General features: G+C 43.7%; 1 protein-coding gene across 3 annotated transcripts in view; it reads left to right on the top strand.

Moving 5' to 3' along the window:
- The window catches only part of ankrd11 (ankyrin repeat domain 11), a 356528-nt gene that overhangs the window by 181036 nt on the left and 148248 nt on the right, over nucleotides 1-27244 (top strand). For all 3 annotated transcript variants that reach the window (XM_068049259.1, XM_068049257.1, XM_068049258.1), the window contains one exon: nucleotides 14985-15131. In XM_068049259.1, coding sequence (XP_067905360.1) covers nucleotides 15045-15131 — 87 coding nt within the window. In that variant the 5' untranslated portion in view covers nucleotides 14985-15044. The remainder of the gene's footprint in view (nucleotides 1-14984; nucleotides 15132-27244) is intronic.

Below are 27244 nucleotides of genomic sequence, written 5' to 3'. Positions count from 1 at the left end.
TACTGCATACATCAAAGGCTGTAGTACTGAAGATTTGTGCTCCAGAACCTGCTCTGTCCCTTGCCAAGCTGCACCAGTACAGCTACAACATTGGCATCTACCTGTTATTGTGGAAAATTGCCCTGTGATGTCCTGTCCACAAATACAGGACAAATCCAATCCACTCAATTATCATCCAATCAGTGTACTGTCAATCATCAGCAAAGTGATGGAATGTGGTGTTAACAGTGCTCTCAAGTTGCACTTACTGAACAACAACCTGCATAGCAATGCTCAGTTTGGGTTCTGCCAGGCAGGGCCACTCGGCTCCAGACCTCATTGTAGCCTTGGTCCAAATATGGATAAAAGAGGTGAAGTAAGAGTGATTGCCCTTGACATCAAGGCAGCATTTGAACAAGTGTGGAATTGAGGAGCTAAAGGAAAATTTTAAGTCAGTGGGAATCGGGGGAAATCTCTCCACTGATGTCATACCTAGCACAATGGAGGATGGTTGTCGTTGTTGGAGGCCAGTCATCTCAGCTTCAGGCCACTGCTGCAGTTCTTCATGGTAATGTGCTCGGCCCAGACATCTTCAGCTGCTTCATCAATGACCTTCCCTCCATCATAAGGTTAGAAGTGGGATGTTTGCTGCTGATTGTACGATGTTCTGTGTCATTCTCAACTTCTCAGATGCTGCATGTGGGCACGGATTACTTCAATAAGACCTGGAGAACATTCAGGTATGCACTGTTAAGCAATATTCGTGCCACACTTGTGCCAGGCAATGACCATCTCCAACAAAAGAGAACACCGTCACCTGCAGGTTCCCCTCCAAGCCACACACCACCCTGACTTGGAACTATATTGCTGTTCCAACATTGTCACCGGGCCAAAATCCTGGAACTCCTTTCCTAACAGGATTGTGGGTGTATGTACACTATATGAACTGCAGCGGTTCAAGAACGCAGATCACCACAACCTCCTCGAGGGCAATTGTGGATGAGTAAGAAATGCTGGTCTTAGTAGTGGCGCACAGATCCCAGCAATGACAGAAAAAAAATGAGAAAGGACTGAGCAGGAGGATGAATTAAAGTAGGTGAAGTCAATGTCAAATCAGTCACAGAAATAGAGAGAGAGAGAGAGAAAGAAAGACTGGATTAGGAGAGAGAGTAAACAAGACAGAAAGGAAAATGATTTTTAAAAAAATTAAAACCTATAACATTTCATAACCTGAAAGAATGAGGCTCCACACTTCGAACAGTTTGTTTTCCAGGCAAAAGAGGTTGGTTGGCCAGTCATTAACAATTATCACATTGTTCAAAAAGTAACTTGCACTGGTAATTAAATGAATTAACTTTTTATAGTCAGTTTTATGTGGAATTACTGCAACTTCAGAAATTATGGGGAGGTTAAGCATGTGATGCTGTTTTTGTGATGCTAACTTTAAAAAACATTTTTTTCGTGAGATGTGGACGTCGCTGGCAAGGCCAGCATTTTTTGCCCCTCACCTAATTCAGAAGGTGGTGGTGAGCTGCCTTCTTGAATCGCTGCAGTCCATCTGGTGTGGGTACATCCACAGTGCTCTTTGGGAGAGAGTTCCAGGATTTTGATCCAACATCAGTGAAGGAACAGCAATATGTTTCCACCTCAGGATGGTGTGTGGCTTGGAGGGGAACTGGCAGTTAGTGGTGTTCCCATGCGTCTGCTGCCCTTGTCCTAGGTGGTAGAGGTTGTGGGTTTGGAAGGTGCTGTCGAAGAAGCCTTGGTGAGTTGCTGAAGCGCATCTTGTAGATGATGCACGCTGCTGCTACTGTGCATCAGTGGTGGAGGGAGTGAATGTTTGTGGTGGATGGGGTGCCGATCAAGCGGGCTGCTTTGTCGTGGATGATGTTGAGTTCTTGAGCTGCACGCATCCAGGCAAGTGGAGAGTATTCCATCACACTCCTGACTTGTGTCTTGTAGATGGTGGACAGGCTTTGGGGAGTTAGGAGGTAGGTTATTTGCTGCAGAATTCCCAGGCTCGGACCTGCTCTTATAGCCGCAGTATTTATGTGGCTACTCCTGTTCGGTTTCTGGTCAATGTTAACCCCCAGGATGTTAATAGTGGGAGATTCAGCGATGGTAATGTCGAGGGGAGATGGTTAGATTCTCTCTTATTGGATATCGTCACTGCCTGGCACTTGTGTTGTGCAAATGTTATTTGCCACTTATTGGTCGAAGCCTGGATGTTGTCCAGGTCTTCTTGCATCCGGACACGGACTGTTTCAGTATCTGAGGAGTTGCGAATGGTACTTAACATCATAATATTATTAGTGAATATCTGCACTTCTGACTTTATGATGGAGGAAAGGTCACTGATGAAGCTGCAGAAGATGGTTGGGCCTCGGTCACTGCTGCAGCAGTTCCTCAGGGTAATGTCCTGGGGCTGAGATGATTGGCCTCCAACAACCACAGCTATCTTCCTTTGTGCCAGGTATGATTCCAACCAGCGGGGAGTTTTCCCATTGACTCCAGTTTGGCTAGGGACTCTTGCTGCCACACTTGGTCAAATGCTGCCTTGAAATCCAGGGCAATCACTCTCACCTCATCTCTTGAGTTCTGCTCTTTTGACCATTTTATTTACTTATTTTGTTTTATTTAGAGATACAGCACTGAAACAGGCCCTTCGGCCCACCGAGTCTGTGCCGGCCATCAACCTCCCATTTATACTAATCCTACACTAATCCCATATTCCTACCACATCCCCACCTGTCCCTACCACCTACCTATACGAGGGGCAATTTATAATGGCCAATTTACCTATCAACCTGCACGTCTTTTGGTGGTGGGAGGAAACCGGAGTACCCGGCGAAAACCCATGCAGACACAGGGAGACTTGCAAACTCCACACAGACAGTACCCAGAATTGAACCCGGGTCGCTGGAGCAGTGAGACTGCGGTGCTAACCACTGCGCCACTGTGCCGCCCATGTTTGGACAAAGGCTGTAATAAGGTCAGGAGCCGAGTGGCCCTAGCAGAACCCAACCTGACCGTCAGCGAGCAGGTTATTGCTGTTTAAGTGGCACTTAATACCACTGTCAACGACACCTTCCATCATTTTGTTAATGATCGAGTAGACTGATGGGGCGGTAATTGGCCAGATTGGATTTCTCCTTTTTGTGGATAGGACATACCTGGGCAATTTTTGACATTGTTGGGTAAATGCCAGTGTTGTATCTGTACTGGAACAGCTTGGCTAGGTGTATGGCTAGTACTACAGCCAGGATGTTGTTAGGAGCAATAACCTTTGTAATATCTTCAGCTGTTTCTTGGTATCACGTGGAGTGAATCGGATTGGCTGAAGACAGGCATCTAAGATACTGGGGACCTCGGGAGGCGGCCGAAATGGATCATCCACTTTGCACTTCTGACTGAAGATGGTTGTGAATGCTTCAACCCTTCCTTCTGCACTGATGTGGTGGGCTCCCCCATCATTGAGAATGGGGATATTTGTGGAGCATCCTCCTCCTGTCAGTTGTTTAATTGTCCACCACAATTCACGACTGGATGTTGCAGGACTGCAGAGCTTAGGTCTGATCTGTTGGTTGTGGGATTGCTTAGCTTAGTCTGTTGCATGCTGCTTATGCTGTTTGGCCTGTAGGTAGTCCTGTGTTGTAGCTTCACTGGGTTGACACCTCATTTTGAGGTATGCCTGGTGCTGCTCCTGGCATGCTCTTCTGCACTCCTCATTGAACCCCTGGCTTGATGGTAATGGTAGAGTGGGGGAAATGCCGGGCCATGAGGTTACAGATTATGGTTGAATACAATTCTGCTGCTGCTGATGGTCCACAGCGCCTCATGCATGTCCAATTGTGAGCTGCCAGATCTGTTCTGAATCCATCCCATTTCGCACGGTGATAGTGCTACACAATACGATGGAGGGTATCCTCAGTATGAAGACAGGACTTTGTTTTCACAAGGATTGTGCGGTGGTCACTCCTACCAATACTGTCATGGACAGATGCATCTGCAACAGCTAGATTGGTGAGGACAAAGTCTAGTAGGTTTTTCTTGTTGGTTCCCTCACCACCTGCCACAGGCCCAATCTGGCAGATATGTCCTTCAGGACTTGGCCCGTACGATCAGTAGTGGAGCTACCAAGCCACTCTTGGTGATGAACATTGAAGTTCCCCCACCCAGAATACATTTTGTGCCCTTGCCACCCCCAGTGCTTCTTCCAAGTAGTGTTCACCATGGAGGAGTACTGATTAATGAGCTGAGGGAGGGCGGCAGGTTGTAATCAGCAAGAGGTTCCCTTGCCCATGTTTGACATGATGCCATGAGAATTTATTGGTCCAGAGTCAATGTTGAGGACTCCCAGGGCAACTCCCTCTCGACTGCATACCACTGTGCCATCACCTCTGGTGGGTCTGCCCTGCTGGTGGGACAAGACATACCCAGGGATGGTGATGATGGTGTCTGGGACATTGGATGTAAGGTATGTTTCCTTGAGTGTGAATATGCTAGGCTGTTGCTTGACTTGTCTGTGGGACAGCTCTCCCAATTTGGTACAAACCCCCAGATGTTAATAAGGAGGACTTTGCATGGCAGACAGGGGTGGGTTTGCGGTTGTTTCTGGTATCTAGGTCAATGCTGGGTGCTCTGTCCAGTTTTATTCCTTTTCAACTCTGTGTAGCAGTTTTGTGTTACTGAATGGCTGGCTGGGCCATTTCAGAGGGCATTTAAGAGTCAACCACATTGGAGTGTACAAATTAGCCAGTAACCTGTGGCAATTCGCAACTCGGTACCTCTTCCTTGCTACAATTTGCTGCAATAATATGGCATACATTGTTCAGACACCATTACTTTCTTCACACTCCCAGGGATTACTTCCTGCTTAGTATGTTCAGTAGAATGTTGTTGGGCCTTTGTTTTTATGCACCTGAGCATACTAATATTTGCAAAACCAAATTCTGGGCCATCAGAATATGTTTCAAGTCATTTATTTTGTTGATTCTCTGAGCACCATTTTGCTGCTGACTTTCCGTAAAACAATTTTAGCCTGTTCTTGTAATGTCCTATGCAGCCAGCAACAATATCAAATTACACACACTGCATTTTTAAGATCAACAGCCAGGAAAACCCTTCCTGCCTTCCTGACTGCCACTGATTTTCCTTGAAATAAAAACGGAAAGGGCTGGAAATACTCAGCAGGTCAGGCAGCATCTGTGGAGAGAGAAGCAGAGTTGATGTTTCAGGTCTGTGACCTTTCTTTCATTTTCCTTGGGCGACTGTACTGTTGCAGCAGCATGATCCTAATAGTGACACCATGGCAGTAGAATTTTGTGTGCGAACACTGACCACTGCCACAGCAAATCTCCACATGTACAAAAGATCATGACACTTTGCAGTAGGTTTATGGGTAGACTAGCTGCACTTTTCAAAGATAAATTTAGGAGAGTGGAGCACTTGAGTCGTTCTTTCAAGACCACGTTGCAACATAAAGCAACTTCAACTGCCAGTGGCTCTGAAACATTCTAGTGAATATAATGAGCAGTGGCGAAGAATGTCTGTCTGGAGCTTTTAGGCTGGGGGCTTAAAACATTGCACCATAGTAGCCCAAATGCACTTCATTTAAAACTGTACAAATGTTGGTTCCAATCAGCAGGTCAGCAATCGGGGAGTTTTTCCTGCTAAAAGAGAGAAATTTATAATACTTTGTATTGTAGATAAAATATTGTTTGAGGAATTTACAGCTGAAGGTTCAGTGTGAATAAAGCCTGTTTGCATGACAGCTGTTCTGTATTTTCAGTTGTTGCAAATTAAATCGTAGGCTGTGTTGATTTGTAGTGTATCCAAGATGCAAGTGTAATGTTTTTAAAAAGTGGAGAAAAATTGCTATTGCCATGCATCTCTAGTTTTCAGCACCCTACCTCATTCATTATTAAATGCCTACCACTTACACTTGCAACTGTTCCCTTTTGACATGTAAACTCATTATTGTGAAATCAAGGGAAGACCATTAGACCGTTTGCACTTCTTGCGTGAACATGCCAACAGTATATATGCCGAAAGCAGGACTGGCACTACAGTATTTTATGTGTTGGCTATTACTACTGCATTAACTTGAAATCAATTTGAATCCTTATCCCTCGAGTTTAAGTTGACATATCAATGCATATATTGAACAGAGAGTTTAATATGCTTGGTTTGCATTCTATGTTTTTGCAGAAGAAGCTAGGAATATAATTTATTTAAACTTAAATTAATTTTCCTATGTAATTTAATGTTCCATCAAGAATGCATGTGTATATAAAAGGTTGGAAATAAATGAGAGAGTAGTATTCCCTGCCCCTCTCCCCTGCCCCACCACCCCAGTGAATGCATGAGCTGACAGTGAAATTTCCTATCCCAACTGAGTTTAAAAAGTCTGCAAAAGAGGCACAGTTTAAAAATGAAGGTAAAGGCCACAATTTTCCCAAAATAGTGAAGCTGTGATCTCTAGATAGTGTTAGGACAGAGGTGGGAGGAGTGCACTGTTAATTCAGTCCCACTTCTCCACAGGTCATTAAATATATTTGAATTTTCCCACTTAACCAATACCATCAATCAGATACTCTATTTTTCCCCAAGAATAAAGCACACCAACCAAGTTTCTTAATAAACAACTAAATTATCTGTTTATTATAAACCAAGAGAGTGTGGGAAAATGGCGCACTAACACAGAACACAAAAGTCCAAGTGTATCAAGCCTGTGTCCTCAGTACCTTGCTCTATGACAGCGAGGCCTGGACAACGTACGTCAGCCAAGAGCAACATCTCAATTCATTCCATCATCGCTGTCTCCGGAGAATCCTTGGCATCAGGTGGCAGGACCGTATCTCCAACACAGAAGTCCTCGAGGCGGCCAACATCCCCAGCTTATACACCCTACTATGCCAGCGGCGCCTGAGATGGCTTGGCCATGTGAGCCGCATGGAAGATGGCAGGATCCCCAAGGACACATTGTACAGCGAGCTCGTCACTGGTATCAGACCCACCGGCCGTCCTTGTCTCCGCTTTAAAGACGTCTGCAAACGCGACATGAAGTCCTGTGACATCGATCACAAGTCGTGGGAGTCAGTTGCCAGCGATCGCCAGAGCTGGCGGGCAACCATAAAGGCGGGGCTAAAGCGTGGCGAGTCGAAGAGACTTAGCAGTTGGCAGGAAAATAGTCAGAAGCACAAGGGGAGAGCCAACTGCGTAACAGCCCTGTCAACCAATTTTATCTGCAGCACCTGTGGAAGAGTCTGCCACTCTAGAATTGGCCTTTATAGCCACTCCAGGCGCTACTTCACAAACCACCGACCACCTCCAGGCGCTTCCCCATTGTCTCTCGAGACAAGGAGGCCAAAGATTATAAGATTAGATTAAGATTATAAACCAAATCTTAACCAATAATGAAGTAAAACATAGAAGTGGAAATATTAAAGCCCCTTATTTTATCCTAGCCCTCGCACACAAACATATGGTACACACTGCTGCCACTGTGCGTCAATGGTGGAGGGAGTGAATGTTTGTGGATGGGATGCCAATCAAGCAGGATACTTTGTCCTGGATGGTGTAGAGCTTCTAGAGTGTTGTTGGAGCTGCACCCATCCAGGCAAATGGCGAGTATTCCATCACACTCCTGACTTGTGCCTTGTAGATGGTGGACAGGCTTTGGGGAGTCAGGAGGTGAGTTACTCGCTGCAGGATTCCTAGCTTCTGACCTGCTCTTGTAGCCATGGTATTTATATGGCTACTCCAGTTCAGTTTCTTGTCAATGGTAACCCCCCAGGATGATAATGAGGGATTCAGCGATCATAATGCCATTGAATGTCAAGCGGAGATGGTTAGATTCTCTCTTGTTGGAGATGGTCATTGCCTGGCACTTGTGTGGCGCGAATGTTACTTGCCACTTATTAGCCCAAGCCTGGATATTGTCCAGGTCTTGCTGCAATACTACATGGACTGCTTCAGTATCTCAGGAGTTATGAATGGTGCTGGACATTGTCCAGACATCAGCGAACATCCCCACTTCTGACCTTATGATGGAGAGGGAAGGTCATTAATGAAGCCGCTGCAGATGGTTGGGCCCAGGACACTACCCTGAGGAACTCCTGCAGTGATGTTCTGGAGTGAGATGCTTGATTTCCAGCAACCACAACCATCCTCCTTTTGCATTAGGTATGACTCCAACCAGTGGAGAGTTTCTCCTCCCCCCCCCCCCCCCCCCCCCCCGCCGATTCCCATTGACTCCAATTTTGCTAGGGCTTCTTGATGCCATACTCGGTCAATTGCTGCCTTGATGCTCACCTCACCTCTGGAGTTCAGCTCTTTTGTCCATGTTTGAACCAAGGCCTTAATGAGGTCAGGAGCTGAGTGGCCCTGGCGGAACCTAAATTGAGTGTTGCTGAGCAGGTTATTGCTAAGCAAGTGCCGCTTGATAGCACTGTTGATGACACCTACCATCACTTTACTGATGATCGAGAGTAGACTGATGGGGCGGTAATTGTCCGGGTTGGACTTGTCCTGCTTTTTGTGAACAGGACGTACCTGGGCAATTTTCCACATTGCTGGGTAGATGCAGTGTTGTAGCTGTTCTGGAACAGCCTGGCTAGGTGCGCGGCAAGTTCTGGAGCACAGATTTTCAGTACTGTTGTCAGGACCCATAGCCTTTGCAGTATCCAGTGCCTTCAGTTGTTTGTTGATATCACGCGGAGTGAATCTGCTGAAGCCTGGCATCTGTGATACTGGGGACTTCAGGAGGAGGCTGAGATGGATCATCCACTCTGGACTTCTGGCTGAAGATTGTTGCAAATGCTTCAGCCTTGTCTTGCACTGATGTGCTGGGCTCCCCCATCATTGAGGACAGTTTCCTCCTCCAGTTAGCTGTTTAATTGTCCGCCACCGTTCACGACTGGATGTGGCAGGACTGCAGAGCTTAAATCTGTTCCGTTGGTTGTGGGATCGCTTAGCTCTGTCTATCGCATGCTGCTTATGCTGTTTGGCACGCAAGTAGTGCTGGGTTGTAGCTTCACCAGGTTGACACCTCATTTTGAGGTCTGCCTGGTGCTGCTCCTGGTATGCTCTCCTGCACTCCTCATTGAACCAGGGTTGATCCCCGGGCTTGATGGTAATGGTTGAGTGGGGGCTATGCCAGCCCATGAGGTTACAGATTGTGGTTGATTACAACTCTGCTGTTGCTGGTGGCCCACGACATGGAGGCCCAGTTTTCCATTGCTTGATCTTTTAAAAATCTATCCCACTTGGATGGTGGTAGTGCCACACAGCACGATGGAGGGTAACCTCAAGGTGAAGACAGGACTTTGTCTCCACTAGGACTGTGCAGTGGTGACTCCTACCAATACTGTCATGGACAGATGCATCTGCAACAGGCAGATATAGAGCATGGCTACCTGACCCGGACCCGATGATGTGTCGGGTTCGGGTCGGGTCGCTCTTCAGGATCCGGCATTCGGGGTCGGGCTGGGTCGGAGACGCTCTAACAGCCTTGCATGAAATTTGTGTTAGTGAAACACTGGAAACAGCAGATCTTTTGAAGTGTGCTTCCTACTCTGGTATTTCAGCTTACTGTGTACTAATCAATAAACGGTTCTTGCGTACATTGTAGCAATTTAAACAACCTTTCAAGTCCAGTTACAATTTTTGTTGCTTATCTGCACAAGCTTAAAAAGTGAAAAACGGAAGCTAGATTCACTGAACGTTCCAGTGGTCGGTTCGGGTTGGGAAAAAATAAAAGGACTCGGGCCAGACTGGGCTCGGGTCGAATCTGGTTCTGTCGGGCTCAGGTCGGGCTTCGTTTGCAGACCCGAGCAGGCCTTTAGGCAGATTGGTGAGGCGAGGTCAAGTAGCTTTTTCCCTCTTGGTTCTCTCACCACCTGCTGCAGACCCAGTCTCGCAGCTATGTCCTTTAGGACTCTGCCAGCTTGGTCAGTAGTGGTGCTACCAAGCCACTCTTAGTGATGGACATTGAAGTCCCCCACCCAGAGTACATTCTGCACCCTTGCCACCCTCAGTGCTTCCTCCAAGTGGTGTTTAACGTAGAAAAGCACTGATTCATGTGTTGAGGAAGGGCTACAATAATGTAACATCAGTCTTATGACCTGGACTACAAGGGTGGTGGAACCAGAGATAATTAATAACTTCAAGAGGAAGCTGGATGGCCACTTGAGGGAAATAGATTTGCAGGGCTACAGGTATCAAGCGGGGGTGTGGGGCAAACTGAAGAGCTCCGTGGAGAACCGGCCTGGTCTCAATGGGCTGAATGGCCTCCTTCTATGCCATAAATGACTATGCCTCTATGACCTTTAAATTGGGCTCTCCACCAGCAGAGACAGTGAATTTACTGCAATATCCCAATAATCCCAAATGGGGAGGCAGGCGGGTAATGGTATTGTCACTGGACCAGCAACCCAGAGTATTGCGCTGGGGACATGGGTTCAAATCCCTCCATGACAGAAGGTGGAATCGGAATTCAATTAATAAATCTGGAATTAAAAGTTAGTCCAATGATGACCATGAAACCATTGTCGATTGTCGTAAAAAACCATCTGGCTCAATAATGTCATTTTCGGGAAGGAAATCTGCCATCCTTACCTGGTCTGGCCGACATGTAACTCCAAACCCACAGCAATGTGGCTGACTCTGGCCCTCTGAAATGGCCTAGCAAGCCACTCAGTTGTATCAAACCACTACAAAGTCAATAAGGAATGAAACTGGGCGAACCACCCGGCATCAACCAAAGCATTGGAAATGACAACGGCAAACCTGTCGACTAATATCTGGGGGCTTGTGCCAAAGTTGGGAGTGCTGTCCCAAAGACTAGTCAAGCAGCAGCCTGACCACTGTCATACTCATGAAATCATACCTTACAGAAAATGCCCCAGATATCACCATCCCTGGGTATGTCCTGTCCCACTGGAAGGACAGACCCACCAGAGGTGATGGCACAGTGATATATAGTCGGCAGGGAGTTGCCCTGGGAGATCTCAACATCAACTCCAGACCATATGAAGTTTCATGACATCAGGTCAAACATGGGCAAGGAAACCTCCTGATTACCACCTACTGCCCTTCCTCAGCACATGAATCAGTGCTTCTCTACGTTAAACACCACTTGGAGGAAGCACTGAGGGTGGCCAGGGTGCAGAATGTACTCTGGGTGGGTGACTTCAATGTCCATCACTAAGAAATGAAAGAATAGTCAGGATGAATGCGTGGCTTGAGAGATGGTGCAGGAGGGAGGGGTTCAGATTTTTGGGACATTGGGACCGGTTCTGGGGGAGGTGGGACTATTACAAATTGGACGGTCTACACCTGGGCCGGACTGGAACCAATGTCCTTGGGGGTGCTTTTGCTAACGCTGTTGGGGAGGGTTTAAACTAATGTGGCAGGGGGGTGGGAACCAAATGAGGTCAGTGGACAGTAAGCAGGTAGTAACTAAAGCCAGTAAGGAACTAGATAATGAAGTCAGCGTGACTAAGGGGAAGAGTAGACAGGGAGCAGATGATGAACGCAAAGGGACTGGTGGTCTGAGGTGCATTTGTTTTAATGCAAGAAGTGTAGTAGGTAAGGCAGATGAACTTAGGGCTTGGATTAGTACCTGGGAGTATGATGTTATTGCTATGACTGAGACTTGGTTGAGGGAAGGGCATGATTGGCAACTAAATATCCCAGGATATCGATGCTTCCGGCGGGATAGAGAGGGAGGTAAAAGGGGTGGAGGAGTTGCATTACTGGTCAAAGAGGATATCACAGCTGTGCTGAAGGAGGGCACTATGGAGGACTCGAGCAGTGAGGCAATATGGGCAGAACTCAGAAATAGGAAGGGTGCGGTAACAATGTTGGGGCTGTACTACAGGCCTCCCAACAGCGAGCGTGAGATAGAGGTACAAATATGTAAACAGATTATGGAAAGATGTGGGAGCAACAGGTGATTGGTGGTGATAGGAGATTGTAATTTTCCCAACATTGACTGGGATTCACTTAGTGTTAGAGGTCTAGATGGAGCAGAATTTGTAAGGAGCATCCAGGAGGGTTTTCCAGAGCAGTATGTAAATAGTCCAACTCGGGAAGGGGCCATACTGGACCTGGTGTTGGGGAATGAGCCCGGCCAGGTGGTTGAAGTTTCAGTAGGGGACTACTTTGGGAATAGTGATCACAATTCCGTAAGTTTTAGAATACTCATGGACAAAGACGAGAGTGGTCCCAAAGGAAGAGTGCTAAATTGGGGGAAGGCCAACTATACCAAAATTCGGCAGGAGCTGGGGAATGTAGATTGGGAGCAGCTGTTTGAAGGTAAATCCACATTTGATATGTGGGAAGCTTTTAAAGAGAGGTTGATTAGCGTGCAGGAGAGACATGTTCCTGTGAAAATGAGGGATAGAAATGGCAAGATTAGGGAACCATGGATGACAGGTGAAATTGTGAGACTTGCTAAGAGGAAAAAGGAAGCATACATAAGGTCTAGGCGGCTGATGAAAGACGAAGCTTTGAAAGAATATCGGGAATGTAGGACCAATCTGAAACGAGGAATTAAGAGGGCTAAAAGGGGTCATGAAATATCTTTAGCAAACAGGGTTAAGGAAAATCCCAAAGCCTTTTATTCATATATAAGGAGCAAGAGGGTAACTAGAGAAAGGATTGGCCCACTCAAGGACAAAGGAGGAAAGTTATGCGTGGAGTCAGAGAAAATGGGTGAGATTCTAAACGAGTACTTTGCATCGGTATTCACCGAGGAGAGGGACATGACGGATGTTGAGGTTAGGGACAGATGTTTGATTACTCTAGGTCAAGTCAGCATAAGGAGGGAGGAAGTGTTGGGTATTCTAAAAGGCATTAAGGTGGACAAATCCCCATGTCCGGCTGGGATCTATCCCAGGTTACTGAGGGAAGCGAGAGAGGAAATAGCTGGGGCTTTAACAGATATCTTTGCAGCATCCTTAAACACAGGTGAGGTCCTGGAGGACTGGAGAATTGCTAATGTTGTCCCCTTGTTTAAGAAGGGTAGCAGAGATAATCCAGGTAATTATAGACCGGTGAGCTGCTGGAGAAGATACTGAGGGATAGGATCTATTCCCATTTGGAAGAAAATGGGCTTATCAGTGATAGGCAACATGGTTTTGTGCAGGGAAGGTCATGTCTTACCAACTTAATAGAATTCTTTGAGGAAGTGACAAAGTTGATTGATGAGGGAAGGGCTGTAGATGTCATATACATGGACTTCAGTAAGGCGTTTGATAAGGTTCCCCATGGTAGGCTGATGGAAAAAGTGAAGTCGTATGGGGTCCAGGGTGTACTAGCTAGATGGATAAAGAACTGGCTGGGCAACAGGAGACAGAGAGTAGCAGTGGAAGGGAGTTTCTCAAAATGGAGACGTGTGACCAGTGGTGTTCCACAGGGATCCGTGCTGGGACCACTGTTGTTTGTGATATACATAAATGATTTGGAGGAAAGTATAGGTGGTCTGATTAGTAAGTTTGCAGGCGACACGAAGATTGGTGGAGTAGCAGATAGTGAAGGGGACTGTCAGAGAATACAGCAGAATATAGATAGATTGGAGAGTTGGGCAGATAAATGGCAGATGGAGTTCAATCAGGGCAAATGCGAGGTGATGCATTTTGGAAGATCCAATTCAAGAGTGAACTGTGCAGTAAATGGAAAAGTCCTGGGGAAAATTGATGGACAGAGAGATTTGGGTGTTCAGGTCCATTGTTCCCTGCAGGTGGCAATGCAGGTCAATAGAGTGGTCAAGAAGGCATACGGCATGCTTTCCTTCATCGGACGGGGTATTGAGTACAAGGGTTGGCAGGCCATGTTACAGTTGTATAAGACTTTGGTTCGGCCACATTTGGAATACTGCGTGCAGTTCCGGTCGCCACATTACCAAAAGGATGTAGATGCTTTGGAGAGGGTGCAGAGGAGGTTCACCAGGATGTTGCCTGGTATGCAGGGCGCTAGCTATGAAGAGAGGTTGAGTAGATTAGGATTATTTTCATTAGAAAGACGGAGATTGAGGGGGGACCTGATTGAGGTGTACAAAATCATGAGAGGTATAGACAGGGTGGATAGCAAGAAGCTTTTTCCCCAGAGTGGGGGATTCAATTACTAGGGGTCACGAGTTCAAAGTGAGAGGGGAAAGGTTTAGGGGGATATGCGTGGAAAGTTCTTTACGCAGAGGGTGGTGGGTGCCTGGAACGTGTTGCCAGCGGAGGTGGTAGACGCGGGCACGATAGTATCTGGACAGATACATGAATGGGCAGGAAGCAAAGAGATACAGACCCTTAGAAAGTAGGCGACATGTTTAGATAGAGGATCTGGGTCGGCGCAGGCTTGGAGGGCCGAAGGGCCTGTTCCTGTGCTGTAATTTTCTTTGTTATTTGTTCACTCTAACCCATGTGCCTTTGAGTCTAGCTTCCTCCCTTCCCATTCCACCTCCCCCTACCCCTTCCCCAAGATTACCCTCAAAGGGGGCAGTGGGGTAAGATAACTGTATTCAGTTGTTATATTTATAGTGTAAGAGAGAATCAAGTGAACTTTTTGTGTAATTTGCAGTGAAGTAACTTCATATCATGTGGTGCTACTTGACTGACCCCTACAACATCAAAGGGAAACTATGGCATTTAGTTCATTTTTGCAGATGCATAAACTGTTGACAGTTAGAATTTTAATGTGGCAGTAGTGGTTGTGTGTGATCGCCTTGTTGGTGGAGCAGTGAAGCCGAAGAAGGAATTGTTTGGGGGTACTGCAGAAATTTGAAATGTGGCAGTATTTTCTCAACTGAAAGGGACAAAAAAGCCAAGAACGGTCCCATTCCCTTATTCACCAGCTGTACCCCTGCCACAGTTGATGAAATTTCTGACTACTGATCAAAATGTATAGTGACAGAATTAATTTTTGTATTGTTAAAATTTTGCTTGATGCAAACATCCCTGTCAGTTGAAATTAGGTGCTCTAACTTGCACTTTGTTTATTTACTGCAGACTGTCGATGATGATGCGATGGATGCTTGAATGAGGTGACAGCCGTGGGAAGGAGGAACGATGCCCAAGAGTGGGTGTTCTAAAACACCACAATCAGAAGATTACCCACTCAACATCGATATGGTGGAGAAACAATCGGGGAAGAAGGTAATATCACAGAATCACTAAAAATGTGAAATGGTTGTTTTAACCCTTTGGTGTTCCTTAATATTTGCTGGAGTAAGGCCCTAGTTTCTTTTGTTAATGGCCATTGTATTAGATATGGTTATGATCCTGAATGTTGTAGAGGTGGATGAGAACAAAGAATGCAATGAACAGAAAAGGAACTTATTAATTTTATATCTGTTGAGAAATAAGATTGATGATTATAGTGATAACTTATATCTATTTGGTGCCTTTATCGTAGTAAAATGTCCCAAGGCACTTCACAGGGGCATTATAAAACATAGTATGACACCGATCTGCAAAAGGAGATATTAGGTAAAATGACCATCACTTCAGGTGCAGGTCCAGGTACCCTTTAAATGAGTTGAAGGTTTCTTCCTCCACCACCGATCCGGGCAGTGAATTCCAGACATCCACCACCCTCTGGGCGAAGTTTTTCCTCATGTCCCCTCTAATCCTTCTACCAATCACCTTAAATCTGTGCCCCTTGGTAATTGATCTCTCTGCTAGGTGAAACAGGTCCTTCCTGTCTACTCTATCTAGGCCCCTCATAATTTTGTACACTTCAATTAAGTCACCCCTCAGCCTCCTCTGTTCTAAGGAAAACAGTCCTAGCTGATCCAATCTTCCCTATCACATGGGTGATAGGGGAGCGGAACACAGCGTGAGTTAAGACACGGGCAGCAGAGTTTTGGATGACCTCAAGTTTACAGGGAGTAGAATGTGAGAGACCAGCCAGGAGTGCATTGGAATAGTCAAATCTGGGGTTAACAAAGGCATAAATGAGGGTTCCAGTAGCAGATGAGCAGAGACGGGGCGAAATCGGGTGACGTAACGGAGGTGAAAATAGGTGGTCTTAGTAATGGCACGAATATGACATTGGAAGCTCACCTTGGGGTCAAGTGTGACACCAAGGTTGCAAACAGAGTGGCTTAATCTCAGACTGTTGCCAGGGAGAGGAATGGAGTTGGTAGCTAGAAAAGGAAGTTTGGAGCAGGGTCTGAAAACAATATTTATTTGGAGGCAAATTCTGCTCATCCAGTATTGAATGTTGGCTAAGCAGTCTGATAATTTCGCAAGAGTGGATAAGTTGAGAGAAGTGGTGGTGAGGTAGAGCTAGTGTCGTCAGCATACATGTTAAAACTAATGCTATGCTTTCAGATGATACTGAGGGGCAGCACGTAGATGAGAAACAGGAGGGGGCAAAGGATAGATCCTTGGGGGACACCAGAGGTAACAGTGTGGAAGCAAGAAGAGAAGCCATTGCAAGTGATTTTCTGGCTACAATTAGATAGATAAGAATAGAACCGGGTGAGAGCAGTCCCATCCAGCTGGATAACAGTGGAGAGGTGTTGGAGGGGGATGTTACGGTCAGCTTTGTCAAAGACCACAGCCAGGTCACGAAGGACGAAGGATGTCATTTGTGACTTTGATAAGAGGCATCTTAAAGGAGGAAAGTGAGGCCAAAAGGTGGCGAAGTGTAGGGAAGGGTATTCCATAGCTTAGGGTCTAGGCAACTGGTGGCACGGCCAGTGATTAAAATCAGGGATGCTCAGGAAACCAGGATTAGAGGAGTGCAGATATCTAGGAGGGTTTTGGGGGCTGCAGGAGATTAGAGATGGGGAGGAGTGAGACCATGGAGGGATGTGAAAACAAGGATGAGAATTTTAAAATCAAGATTTTGTTTGACTGTTGATTATATTGATAATGTCAATGTTTTTGCCTAGGGAGGCAAGTGAAGGAACTTCACGTTTTTTAAAAAGTAGGGATCATCATATGGTGTGATGGTGGGGAAGCCCAAAATGGAATGAATATATGGTTCGAGGGTTCTGCATGGTGCAGGTTTAATGGGCCAAATGTGCTTTTATCACTCTGAACTTTTAAAATTCTTGCTTACAATAATGTTTCTAAGTCATGTGAAAGATGATATGCATTTGATGGGTTCAAATTTTATATTCATAAGGCAGCAAATCACAGCTGAGCAGGTAGAAAATGTGGCAATTTCCAAGTAACAAGTAGGAATGAAAGTCAATCATTACTTTTATAAAGAAACAAATAAATTACTAAAGGGCATCAAGCAAAAGTTATTAATAAATGAAAGAAAAAACTAAACCAACAAAATTGCGCAAAATATTTTTGATCTTTCTGGTTGCCACTTCAGTGTCAATAGCTGAGTAATTTATCCCTCAACCACCACCACCTCGATGTTCTGGAGGATGGGAGGACAGCAAACAGCATTGGAGTAATCCAGTCTAAAACTGATAACCTGGATAAGGGTTTCAGGGGTAGAGGAGCTAAGGTAGGGATAAAGCTTGGTACTGTTCTACAGGTGGAAATGAGTAAACTTGGTAATGGAAAGGATGTAGGGTTTGAAACTCAGCTCTGGGTTGTATGTTTCAGCTAGAGTGAGTAGCCAAGGAGGTAGATAAAATTAATGGGAAAGGAGCGGAGTTCATGGTGGCAGGCAGCAGAAACGATGAGTTCATTCTTCCCGTTGTTCAGTTAAAGAAAAGTGTGACTCATCCAAAACTTTCATGTGGGAAGACGTACAGGTTGTGCATTCAGTGTTTGTTATTGGCATACGTATGGAAGTTGACCCTGTGTCTGCAGATGATGTTGTTGAGGGGATGTTGTGGTAGGGCATCAAACAGTGTCTACCGTCGTTTGACTTGCCTGTGCACATTTAGATTTTTACATTATTTGCATGCCAAGTTGCTGTTAGCAGTGCAGCAAGGGATCAATGACCTCTGGAACCTGAGTGCACAGGGCAACCAATTTGTATCTTAATTAATCAGATGGTGAGAAATAAACAGTTCAAGAACTGAAAAGGAAATCTAAATTAGAATGGGTGAATTCAATGCTCAATTTTACATTTTTAAAATCTTCAATTAATACCTGTAGGAATGCGACTCCACATTTGTAGTAATTAATTTTTGGGTGGTAGTATTTAACACTTAAATCATGTTGTTAAGATTACTTAAACTTAAAATGGCAAGACATAATTTGCTGTAGTGAGTTTAGTTTGTATCTACTGTGCAAATTCAGCTTTGTGCCATTCAGTGAGACAGACATAGAGATGTTGTTTTTGCAAAGCTAATGGCGGAGTGGTGCAATTTGGCAGTGACTTTTGGATATTCGTATTTAACTGAACATCTGCCCCTTGCCTGAACTTCTGTACCATTTGCACATAAATCACGGTGAGGGTCATTAGCCTCACCGTTACCTTGACAGCAAATTCTGGCTCACCGTTACCTTGACAGCAAATTCTGGCCCAGTATGTTCTGATTATGAAATGAAATCTAAATGTCAATCCTTCCTAATGAGCATTATCAAGTAACCTCAGCCGGCACTATTCTTCGCTCAATGTGAAGAAAGTGATTTTGTAGCAAGTGTAAAAAAATGGTGACAATTGCAATGATTCTATTGTATTTTGCCTGTGACTATTATGTGAAGATGCCACATTTATCTGCTGATCCTTGGGTGCAAGAATGCTTTGGGACAGGAGATTTCTCCACTTAACTGGGATCAGAAAATGTTTCTAGAAAAGCTCCAGCTCACCAAACACTGCAAAAGTTTCACAAAGGAATCAAATTCCAAGTGTCACAAGAGGTTCATTGCTAAAACAGAAGCAGTTAATAGGTACTACCTTACAGCAGAATGCAAAAGCACTTTTCTTAATTTACTTTATCAGAGAGACCTGCAGAAAAGCACGAGCTACAAGGATGATGATCGAAAGATGTAATAGCACCCTTTCAAATCATCATGACAGCCTCAGAAATTACATTGAAAATCTTAAGTTAAAAAAAAATGAGCAAGAAAGTTGCAAAGACCTCATTTTGAAAGCTTGTGGTAATTTGTTTTTATGAATGTATGTTGTTACGACTGAGGTGGGAGGAGTGCACTGTCTTTTCTACAGTCTGCAGAGGTCACAACATATAGTTAAATGTTACCAATGCGGTCAATCATATATTCTCTTTCTCCCAGAATAAAACACACCAACCATAAACAACAAAATTATCAGTTTATTATCAAACAAGACTTGTCCAGTAATGAAGCAAAGTATTAACACACAGATTGAAATACGAGAGTTCCCTTTTTAAATTCCACACACAAGCGCACATACTGAAGAAATACAGAAATTCTCTCTGCAGAGGTCTGTTACAAAAAAAGACAAAAAAAAATTTGGCCAAATGCTTGCTAATTCTTGAAGAAAAAAGATAAGCTATGGAAGGAGTCAGTTGGTTCCTTTTGATCTGGCATCCGGGTATACGGAGATGGGTCACTGGGATCGTTTCTGAAGCAGTTTTTTTCAGACGGACTTGAGAATTAATCTGGCGGGATTTTCCAGCTTCTCAGGACTAGGACTAGGGATTTTAGCTCTCCCACACTGGATCTTTGTAGGGTTTCTTCAAAGAGGTGGAGGAAGAGGCACAGTGGCGCAGTGGTTAGCACTGCAGCCTCACAGCTCCAGGGACCCAGGTTCGATTCTGGGTACTGCCTGTGTGGAGTTTGCAAGTTCTCCCTGTGTCTGCGTGGGTTTTCTCCGGGCGCTCCGGTTTCCTCCCACAAGCCAAAAGACTTGCAGGTTGGTAGGTAAATTGGCCATTATAAATTGTCACTAGTATAGGTAGGAATATGGGATTAGTGTAGGATTAGTATAAATGGATGGTTGATGGTCGGCACAGACTCGGTGGGCTGAAGGGCCTGTTTCAGTGCTGTATCTCTAATCTAAAAGAAAAAGAGGTGAGCTGGGTGGTTTCTTTTTCCTTGGCAGGCAAAACACCAATTGTCTTCAAAACAGTTCACACCCCAACAGAAAGTCAACCTCCTGACCTCCATAAACCTTGCCATATGGCTTTTCTGCAAACATCTTCCCCAGGTCACTAAAGTTTCTGTTGTTTATTGAGCTTAAAGCACATGATCTCCAGCACTGGTTGTTTTAAAACAGCTTCTCAAGTGACCTTTCAGTGAACTTGGTTAAAAAAAATCCATGGAATCTTTTTAGTTTTAACACAAGTCCTCAAAAAATAAAATATAAAAAAAATGGAAGCACTTTCGTGACAATGTATGATTATCATTAGCACAAAGCAAAACCACCTAACTCAGAGCTGTGTGGCCAAATGCTTTAAATTCTCTACCAAGGACTTTAGCTACATCAAATGCGTCTCCAAGGAAAACAAACCTACTGTTAGAAGAAATTAGCAGTTATATAGCGCATCTTGAACTTTTGGGATGTTTCAAAGTGCTTGGCCAGGACATCAGGTGAATTCCCTGTTCTGCCCATCAGACAAATGGGCCTCGATTTTAACTTCAAAAGACAGCACCTTCAACAATGCAGCTCTCCCTCGATGCTGCATGAAAGTATAACTTATATGTTCAAGTCCTGGAGTAAGTGACTTATAAAGGAATATTTGTCCTGCAGAAGTATCTGCATTAAGCCTTTTACAGAAGTTGAAAGCAAACCACAAAGCCTTTGCAGTTCTATTCGTCAATGGTTTATCAGCTCTGAAGAACCAATAAATTAAAAAAAAAATCTATGTTGTATTTGACGTTTAAAGGGAAGTATCTGTCAAGAGCAGAGATTAATAGGAGTGGAAAGGAATCTCTCAATTTAAGAATCTAGCCCCATATCACAAAATTAACATAGGAGGAAGTATCCAACAAGCTTTAGGAACAAGGGAAGTCTAAATAAATCTTAGGCGGAGCAGTAGAATTAGCTTGAACACAAAGATGAACTTCGTGTAAAAGATTTATTACCTGCTGCAAGAAAGCTGCACTGCAAATGGAGATACTAGAATGCACAGAAGAGGAAGTAGATATTTGGAACCTTTTGCTTATGACGTCTCATAGAGTCAGAACGGCACAGCAGGAAGCCGTGCATGCTAGCTCTCTGCAGAGCAATCCAATCGGTCCTGTTCCCGTTGCCTATAAGTTTATTTCCTTCAGGTGCCCATCCAATTTCCTTTTGAAACCATTCATCGTCTCACTGCCTACAAGAGTGATGGAAGCAGAATTCCAGGTCATTAACACTCGCCGCATAAAAAAACTTCTTCCTCACATCCTTCCTGCATCTCTTGCCCAAAACCTTCAATTGTGTACCCTAGTCCTTGTACCATCAGCTAATGGCAATAGCTTTTATTTGTCTACCCTATCCAAACCTGTCAGAATCTTATACACCTCTATCAAACCCTCCCTCAATCTCCTGTGCCCTGAGGAGAACAATCCCAGCTTGTCTAACCTAACCTTGTAGCTAAAATCCTTCATCCCTGGAACTATTCTGGTAAATCTCCTCTGCACCCGATCAAGGACCTTCATATCCTTCCTAAAGTGTGGTGACTAGAACTGGATGCAGTACCAGTGCTTTATAGAGGTTCAGCATGACCTGCCTACTTTTGTACTCAATGCCTCTGTTTATGAAACCCGAGATCCTATATGCTTTGCTGACAACTTTCTCTATGTCCTGCCAAATGTCCTGCACATGAACCCCTGGGTCCCTCTGTCCCTGTTCACACTTTACTACTGTACCATTTAGTCTGCGTTGCCTCTCCCTTTTGCCAAAGTGCATCACCTCACATTTTCTGTATTAAATTCCATTTGCCACTTGTCTGCACATACTGCAAGCCTGTCTGTGCCCTGATGATTGGTATCATCTTCACTGTGACACTCCAAGTTTGATATCATCACCAAATTATGAAATTTTACTCTATATTCCAATATCCAAGTCATTTATGTATATCAAAAAAGCAGTGGTCCTAGCACTGAAACTTGGGCAACACTGTCTACCATTCTCCAGTCCGAAAAACAACAATTTTTACCATGGCTCACCGTTTTCTGTCATTAAGCCATTTTTAAAATCCAAACTGACACTGATTCTGCTAGTCCATGAGCCTCAATTTTGGAAACCAGCCTTTTATGTGGTGGTACTTTGTCAAACACTTTCTTAAAATCCATATAGATAGCATCCATTGCTTTCCCTTCACCAATCTCTGATCCTTCATCAAAAAATCAATTAGATTAGTCAAGCATGATCTGCCTTTTATGAATCCATGCTGGCTCTCCCTAATTAACTCAAACTTCCCCAAGTGCCTGCTGACTATTTTGTCCATGATTATTGTTTCTAAAACTTTACCCACCACTGACATTAAACTAACCAGCCTGTAGTTACTAGGAATGTCCTTGCGTCCTTCCTTGAATAAGGGTGTCACATTTGCCACGATCCAATGCTGTGGCACCTGCTGCATATAGAACAAAGAACAGTACAGCACAGGAACAGGCCATTCAGCCCTCCAAGCCTGCGCCGATCTTGATGCCTGCCTAAACTAAAACCTTCTGCACTTCCGGGGACCGTATCCCTCTATTCCCATCCTATTCGTGTATTTGTCAAGATGTCTCTTAAACGTCGCTATCGTACCTGCTTCCACCACCTCCCCCGGCAGCAAGTTCCAGGCACTCACCACCCTCTGTGTAAAGAACTTGCCTCGCACATCCCCTCTAAACTTTACCCCTCTCACCTGAAACCTATGTCCCCTAGTAACTGACTCTTCTACCCTGGGGAAAAAGCTTCTGACTATCCACTCTGTCCATGCCGCTCATAACTTTGTAAACCTCTATCATGTCACCCCTCCACCTCCGTCATTCTAGTGAAAACAATCCGAGTTTATCCAACCTCTTCTCATAGCTAATGCCCTCCAGACCAGGCAACATCCTGGTAAACCTCTTCTGTACCCTCTCCAAAGCCTCCACGTCCTTCTGGTAGTGTGGCGACCAGAATTGCACGCAATATTCTAAGTGTGGCCTAACTAAAGTTCTGTACAGCTGACAATCTGAGTTCTTTTTGCCTTCAGTTTGGTTCAGTAAATATACCGAGTCGGATGTGTAGGTAAAATCAATTACTTTATTTGCGTATTAGCCGGCGGACTTACTCTAATACAGCGGCACTGACTCCACCAGAGTATGTCGGGTCCACCAGAGTAAGTGACCGTTGGTGATACAGATACTACTGTTTATACATTAAGATTCATGCTACACCTCCTTGTTTAACTAATCAGTGCGGTACAATTCAAGTTCAACCACGTGATTACGTGCAGTACATCTGTTATTGAGGTTAACAATACACTCCATTCTCAATACATACTTGTTACATTGCTTTGCACAAGCAAGATAAATTAGCAAAAGCAGAGAAGTCAGTAACGAACATTCTGGTCTCACTCCCTACATCTGTCATGGTTCTGCTGATACCTTGTGACTGATGGTTCTGGTTAGATTGGCTGCAAGCCGCATTCTGTTATGGCTGTTTCTTCAAAATTACATCATACTAGCAAAGCTCAGCAAACTGCTCCTATTATTCCTAACTTGGCTAAATTTCCCATTAAGCATAGTGCCATGCCTTTCTGCTCACTTCCACATTACCCCCTTTTATCATTCTATGATAACCTTCTCTCTACTGATCAACTTATATATGAATGTATATATATTCACTAGGATTATATGGATCTATTTACTCAATTAACACTTAAACAGTATAATATAGAAGCAAAAAACTCAGCAACTGCTGAATCAGAAAGGTAGGTTTCTCACACTAACTGTTCCTTAGGATTGTCTCATGTCTGGGTGATGAGATAAGAAGAGTGCTGTTGAAGCACAATGTCTCCTTCTGCTATTGCGCTGTAGCAGCTGCAAGGTCAAGTTGCCTCTGCAGCCCTGAAGTTATGAAGTCATTTCTGATAAGCTGTCCCTCCCTGCAGCACTGAAGCTAGCTTGTTAGCAATACATGATTGATTAATTGTTTTATCTTAAATGTTCCCATACAATTCTGTTCTTAAGCATTCTAAAATCTAGATTCTGTTCTCACAGTCTCTCCTTTGATTCTTCAAAACATTTTTAAGAATCCTTCCCTTGATCCCACCAAGGTGCCTTTGATGGTCTCTATTTGTCTAGAAACAGCCTTCAACACCCGGAGGGGTCACACTCAATACATTGCCTGCTTGTGCCACAAGATGGGCCTGCGGAAACTCTGTAAAGGCATAGGTTTTGCAGGGGCTTCAGTTACTTGTCTACAACAGAAAAGGTGGTACACTTGTACAATTACAATTTCATTTGCAAAGCAAAAGCATAAGCAGTGTAATATTTAAGAAAGCACAATTTAAACATCACTATTACATAATCAATTGTGTGAACATAATATAGTCGCAATTTCATTCTTAGAGTATACTGATCATTCACTAATTCATTTTAACAATATATGAATAGGTTATACATTTACCCTTGTGTGGCATAACTAATTGTCTATCCATTTATAGAGTAAGTTCGAATACTGATTGCCTTTTTGGGTAGCTGTCCGACCTGTGTTCATATATCCTCTTACATTGCCTAATTAATTTCTTAAGTTGCCAAATTACGTATGTCACATCTAACACCATGATACCCAAAACCACTATCAGGACATGGGAGATAATTCTAAACCAGGGGTGTATCTGCACGTCTGACCCCCAGTTCCATAAGTCCCCCTGCCAGGTAGAATCATTTATCTCGTCAGTCTCATCTTGTAGCATCTTCGACTGTTGTTCCAGATTGCAATGGCTTCTAGCTGCTATCTCTCTTTACCCAAGCGTGTGGGCAATGGCTGAATAGTATATTCATAATCCCGGAGGTAATTTGTCAAATCCTCCTTAATACTTTCTGTCACAGTTATTGTCTCTGTCTTTTGTTTATGTATCCCTACTAACTCCATCTTCCCTACTCGGGTTGGTATTTGTGGGTTGAACCAAAATGTACTGTTGCTCACCGGCCAAGTCCGTTTATGTCCATATTGGTACTCTTTCGCTGTGGTGGTTAAGCAATATCTCCCCTTTCCCATATAGGCCACATGGGTTAGCTCTGACAATGCTTTCTTCGTCTTCATGGTGCAATTTACAGTGGCATTAAATCCACATTTTGATTCTGCCGTTTTATCTATAGGATGAGGACATATGACCACCTGGTTTTCCAGACTACACTCAGATAATGTTCCAGTTACCTCTTTTCCAATTTCCATAACATAGGGTAATATATCATTGTATTTTATGTAATCTTTTTTCCCTTATCACCCCTATATTTTCTACTTCATATAATTACATCCCTAACTTATCTCTCAGAATTATAGGTATTCCCAACACTACTCCAATACTCATAGATCTTGTATTTACACATTCCTGATCTTTCCATACTTTAAGTTTTCTGAGTTGGCACCTGGTAATTATATCATATACAATTTTATTAGTTTTTATTATCGCAAGTCCAATTTCTGGTCCTGCAGTTAAGGCAGGGCAAGGGAGACCAGTCACTTGTGGCTGTTGGGTCGTAACCTTACTCATCGGTAATTCGGATGTGGGGGTGACCGTGGGGGTTGGTGCTTCTTGTCTGTTTAATCTCACAACCTGGAATAGGAACTGTCTTTTTTTTTTATCTTAGAGCTTTAATATCTTGCGCCAGGGGGAGTTCGAGGATTGTCTGCACTCACTTTTGCTCTATCTCATGCTTTCCCTGTGTTACTACTATTCCCAAATAAGAAACCTTTTCCTTCATTATCTGTGCCTTTTTCAGCTTAACTTTCACTCTGACCTTCTGGAGGAAGGTGGAATATCGATCAATTATTATAAAATCCCTGGGAGAGACACGTCCAGGTGAACTGTTGTCCCTGGAACGTAAACTTAAAGAACCCAATGCTAATATCCAACACAGTAAACCACTTAGACTGTTTTGTTTTTTTTTACTTTCTAAAACTTTGGGATTGTCCTCTTAAATATCAGATAAATTTCCCTTTGAGTGCTTTAAATAACCACTCATATCAATTAAATTTTGTTTATTGATTCCAATTTCTTATGCCCAGACTTGGTTGTACTTTTTGTATGTTAAAGACAGAAGTGCTTGCAGCTATCTCTCCTTCTCAAGCACTTTGTCTCATTGATAAAGATAGTTGCAGCAGGGTTAATTTCTTGCTTGTCTCCAAGGGGGCGGAGCAAAGCATTCTCCGCTGCGTCGCTTTACGTAACCCTTTTGTTTCAATGGAAAAGAACTAAACTCCATTTTAAATGTTTTTTTTTGTATCCTTAGGATTTTCAAACAACAAAATCTTCAGTAACATTATCAACTTCAAAGGAAACCATCTCCATCAGGAACAGCATTTTAGATTAAACTCCAATTGTTTCCAAACTTATTTTTTTGCATCTTTTATAAGAGGTTTCTAATCCAAGGATTATTATTTTTTTTAACAAAGATGACTCCAAATTCCAATTCACTGCAATAATATTTAAAAATCAAAACTGCCAATGTTATATGAGTGAGTCCTTTGTCCGGAACTGAAGACTCCAAAATATGACATATTAAACTTGAAAGTTCATTGTGGCAACAAATGAAATTTCCAGTTCTTCAACTTAAACAGGTCAATTAGATTAGAGATACAGCACTGAAACAGGCCCTTCGGCCCACCGGGTCTGTGCCGAACATCAACCACCCATTTATACTAATCCTATATTCCTACCAAACATCCCCACCTGTCCCTATATTTCCCTGCCACCTACCTATACTAGTGACAATTTATAATGGCCAATTTACCTGTCAACCTGCAAGTCTTTTGGCATGTGGGAGGAAACCGGAGCACCCGGAGAAAACCCACGCAGACACAGGGAGAACTTGCAAACTCCACACAGGCAGTACCCAATTAACCTTAACAGTATTAATTCAATTCAGACTTATTAATTTATACTACTTATTAACTACACACAGAACAGAATAGCTCGTGCTTATTTTAAAAGATAGGTAAATTACGTCATTTTCTTGTTCTTCAGGCGCCTTTTCAAATGACTGTAATAAAACCAAAAACTAAAGAAAAAGTTATTTAACATTCTTACAACAAAAGATTTAACACTAGGTCCTTACACAAACTTTAATCTTTCCCATTATCTCCTTTTTTTTTAATCCTTCTCTCCCTTAAAACAATATTCAATCTTTTGACATTTGCTGCTTAAAAACAGTCAGTAAACATGTCTTCAAGTTTAGACTGTAAAATAAAACAATAGCAGAGCTTCCAATTAAAACAATGTTCTAACCCTTTAACT

The sequence above is a fragment of the Heterodontus francisci genome, chromosome 17 (assembly GCF_036365525.1).
Source record: "Heterodontus francisci isolate sHetFra1 chromosome 17, sHetFra1.hap1, whole genome shotgun sequence".
Taxonomy (NCBI): Eukaryota; Metazoa; Chordata; class Chondrichthyes; order Heterodontiformes; family Heterodontidae; genus Heterodontus; species Heterodontus francisci.
This window is presented reverse-complemented; position numbering and strand designations above follow the sequence as displayed.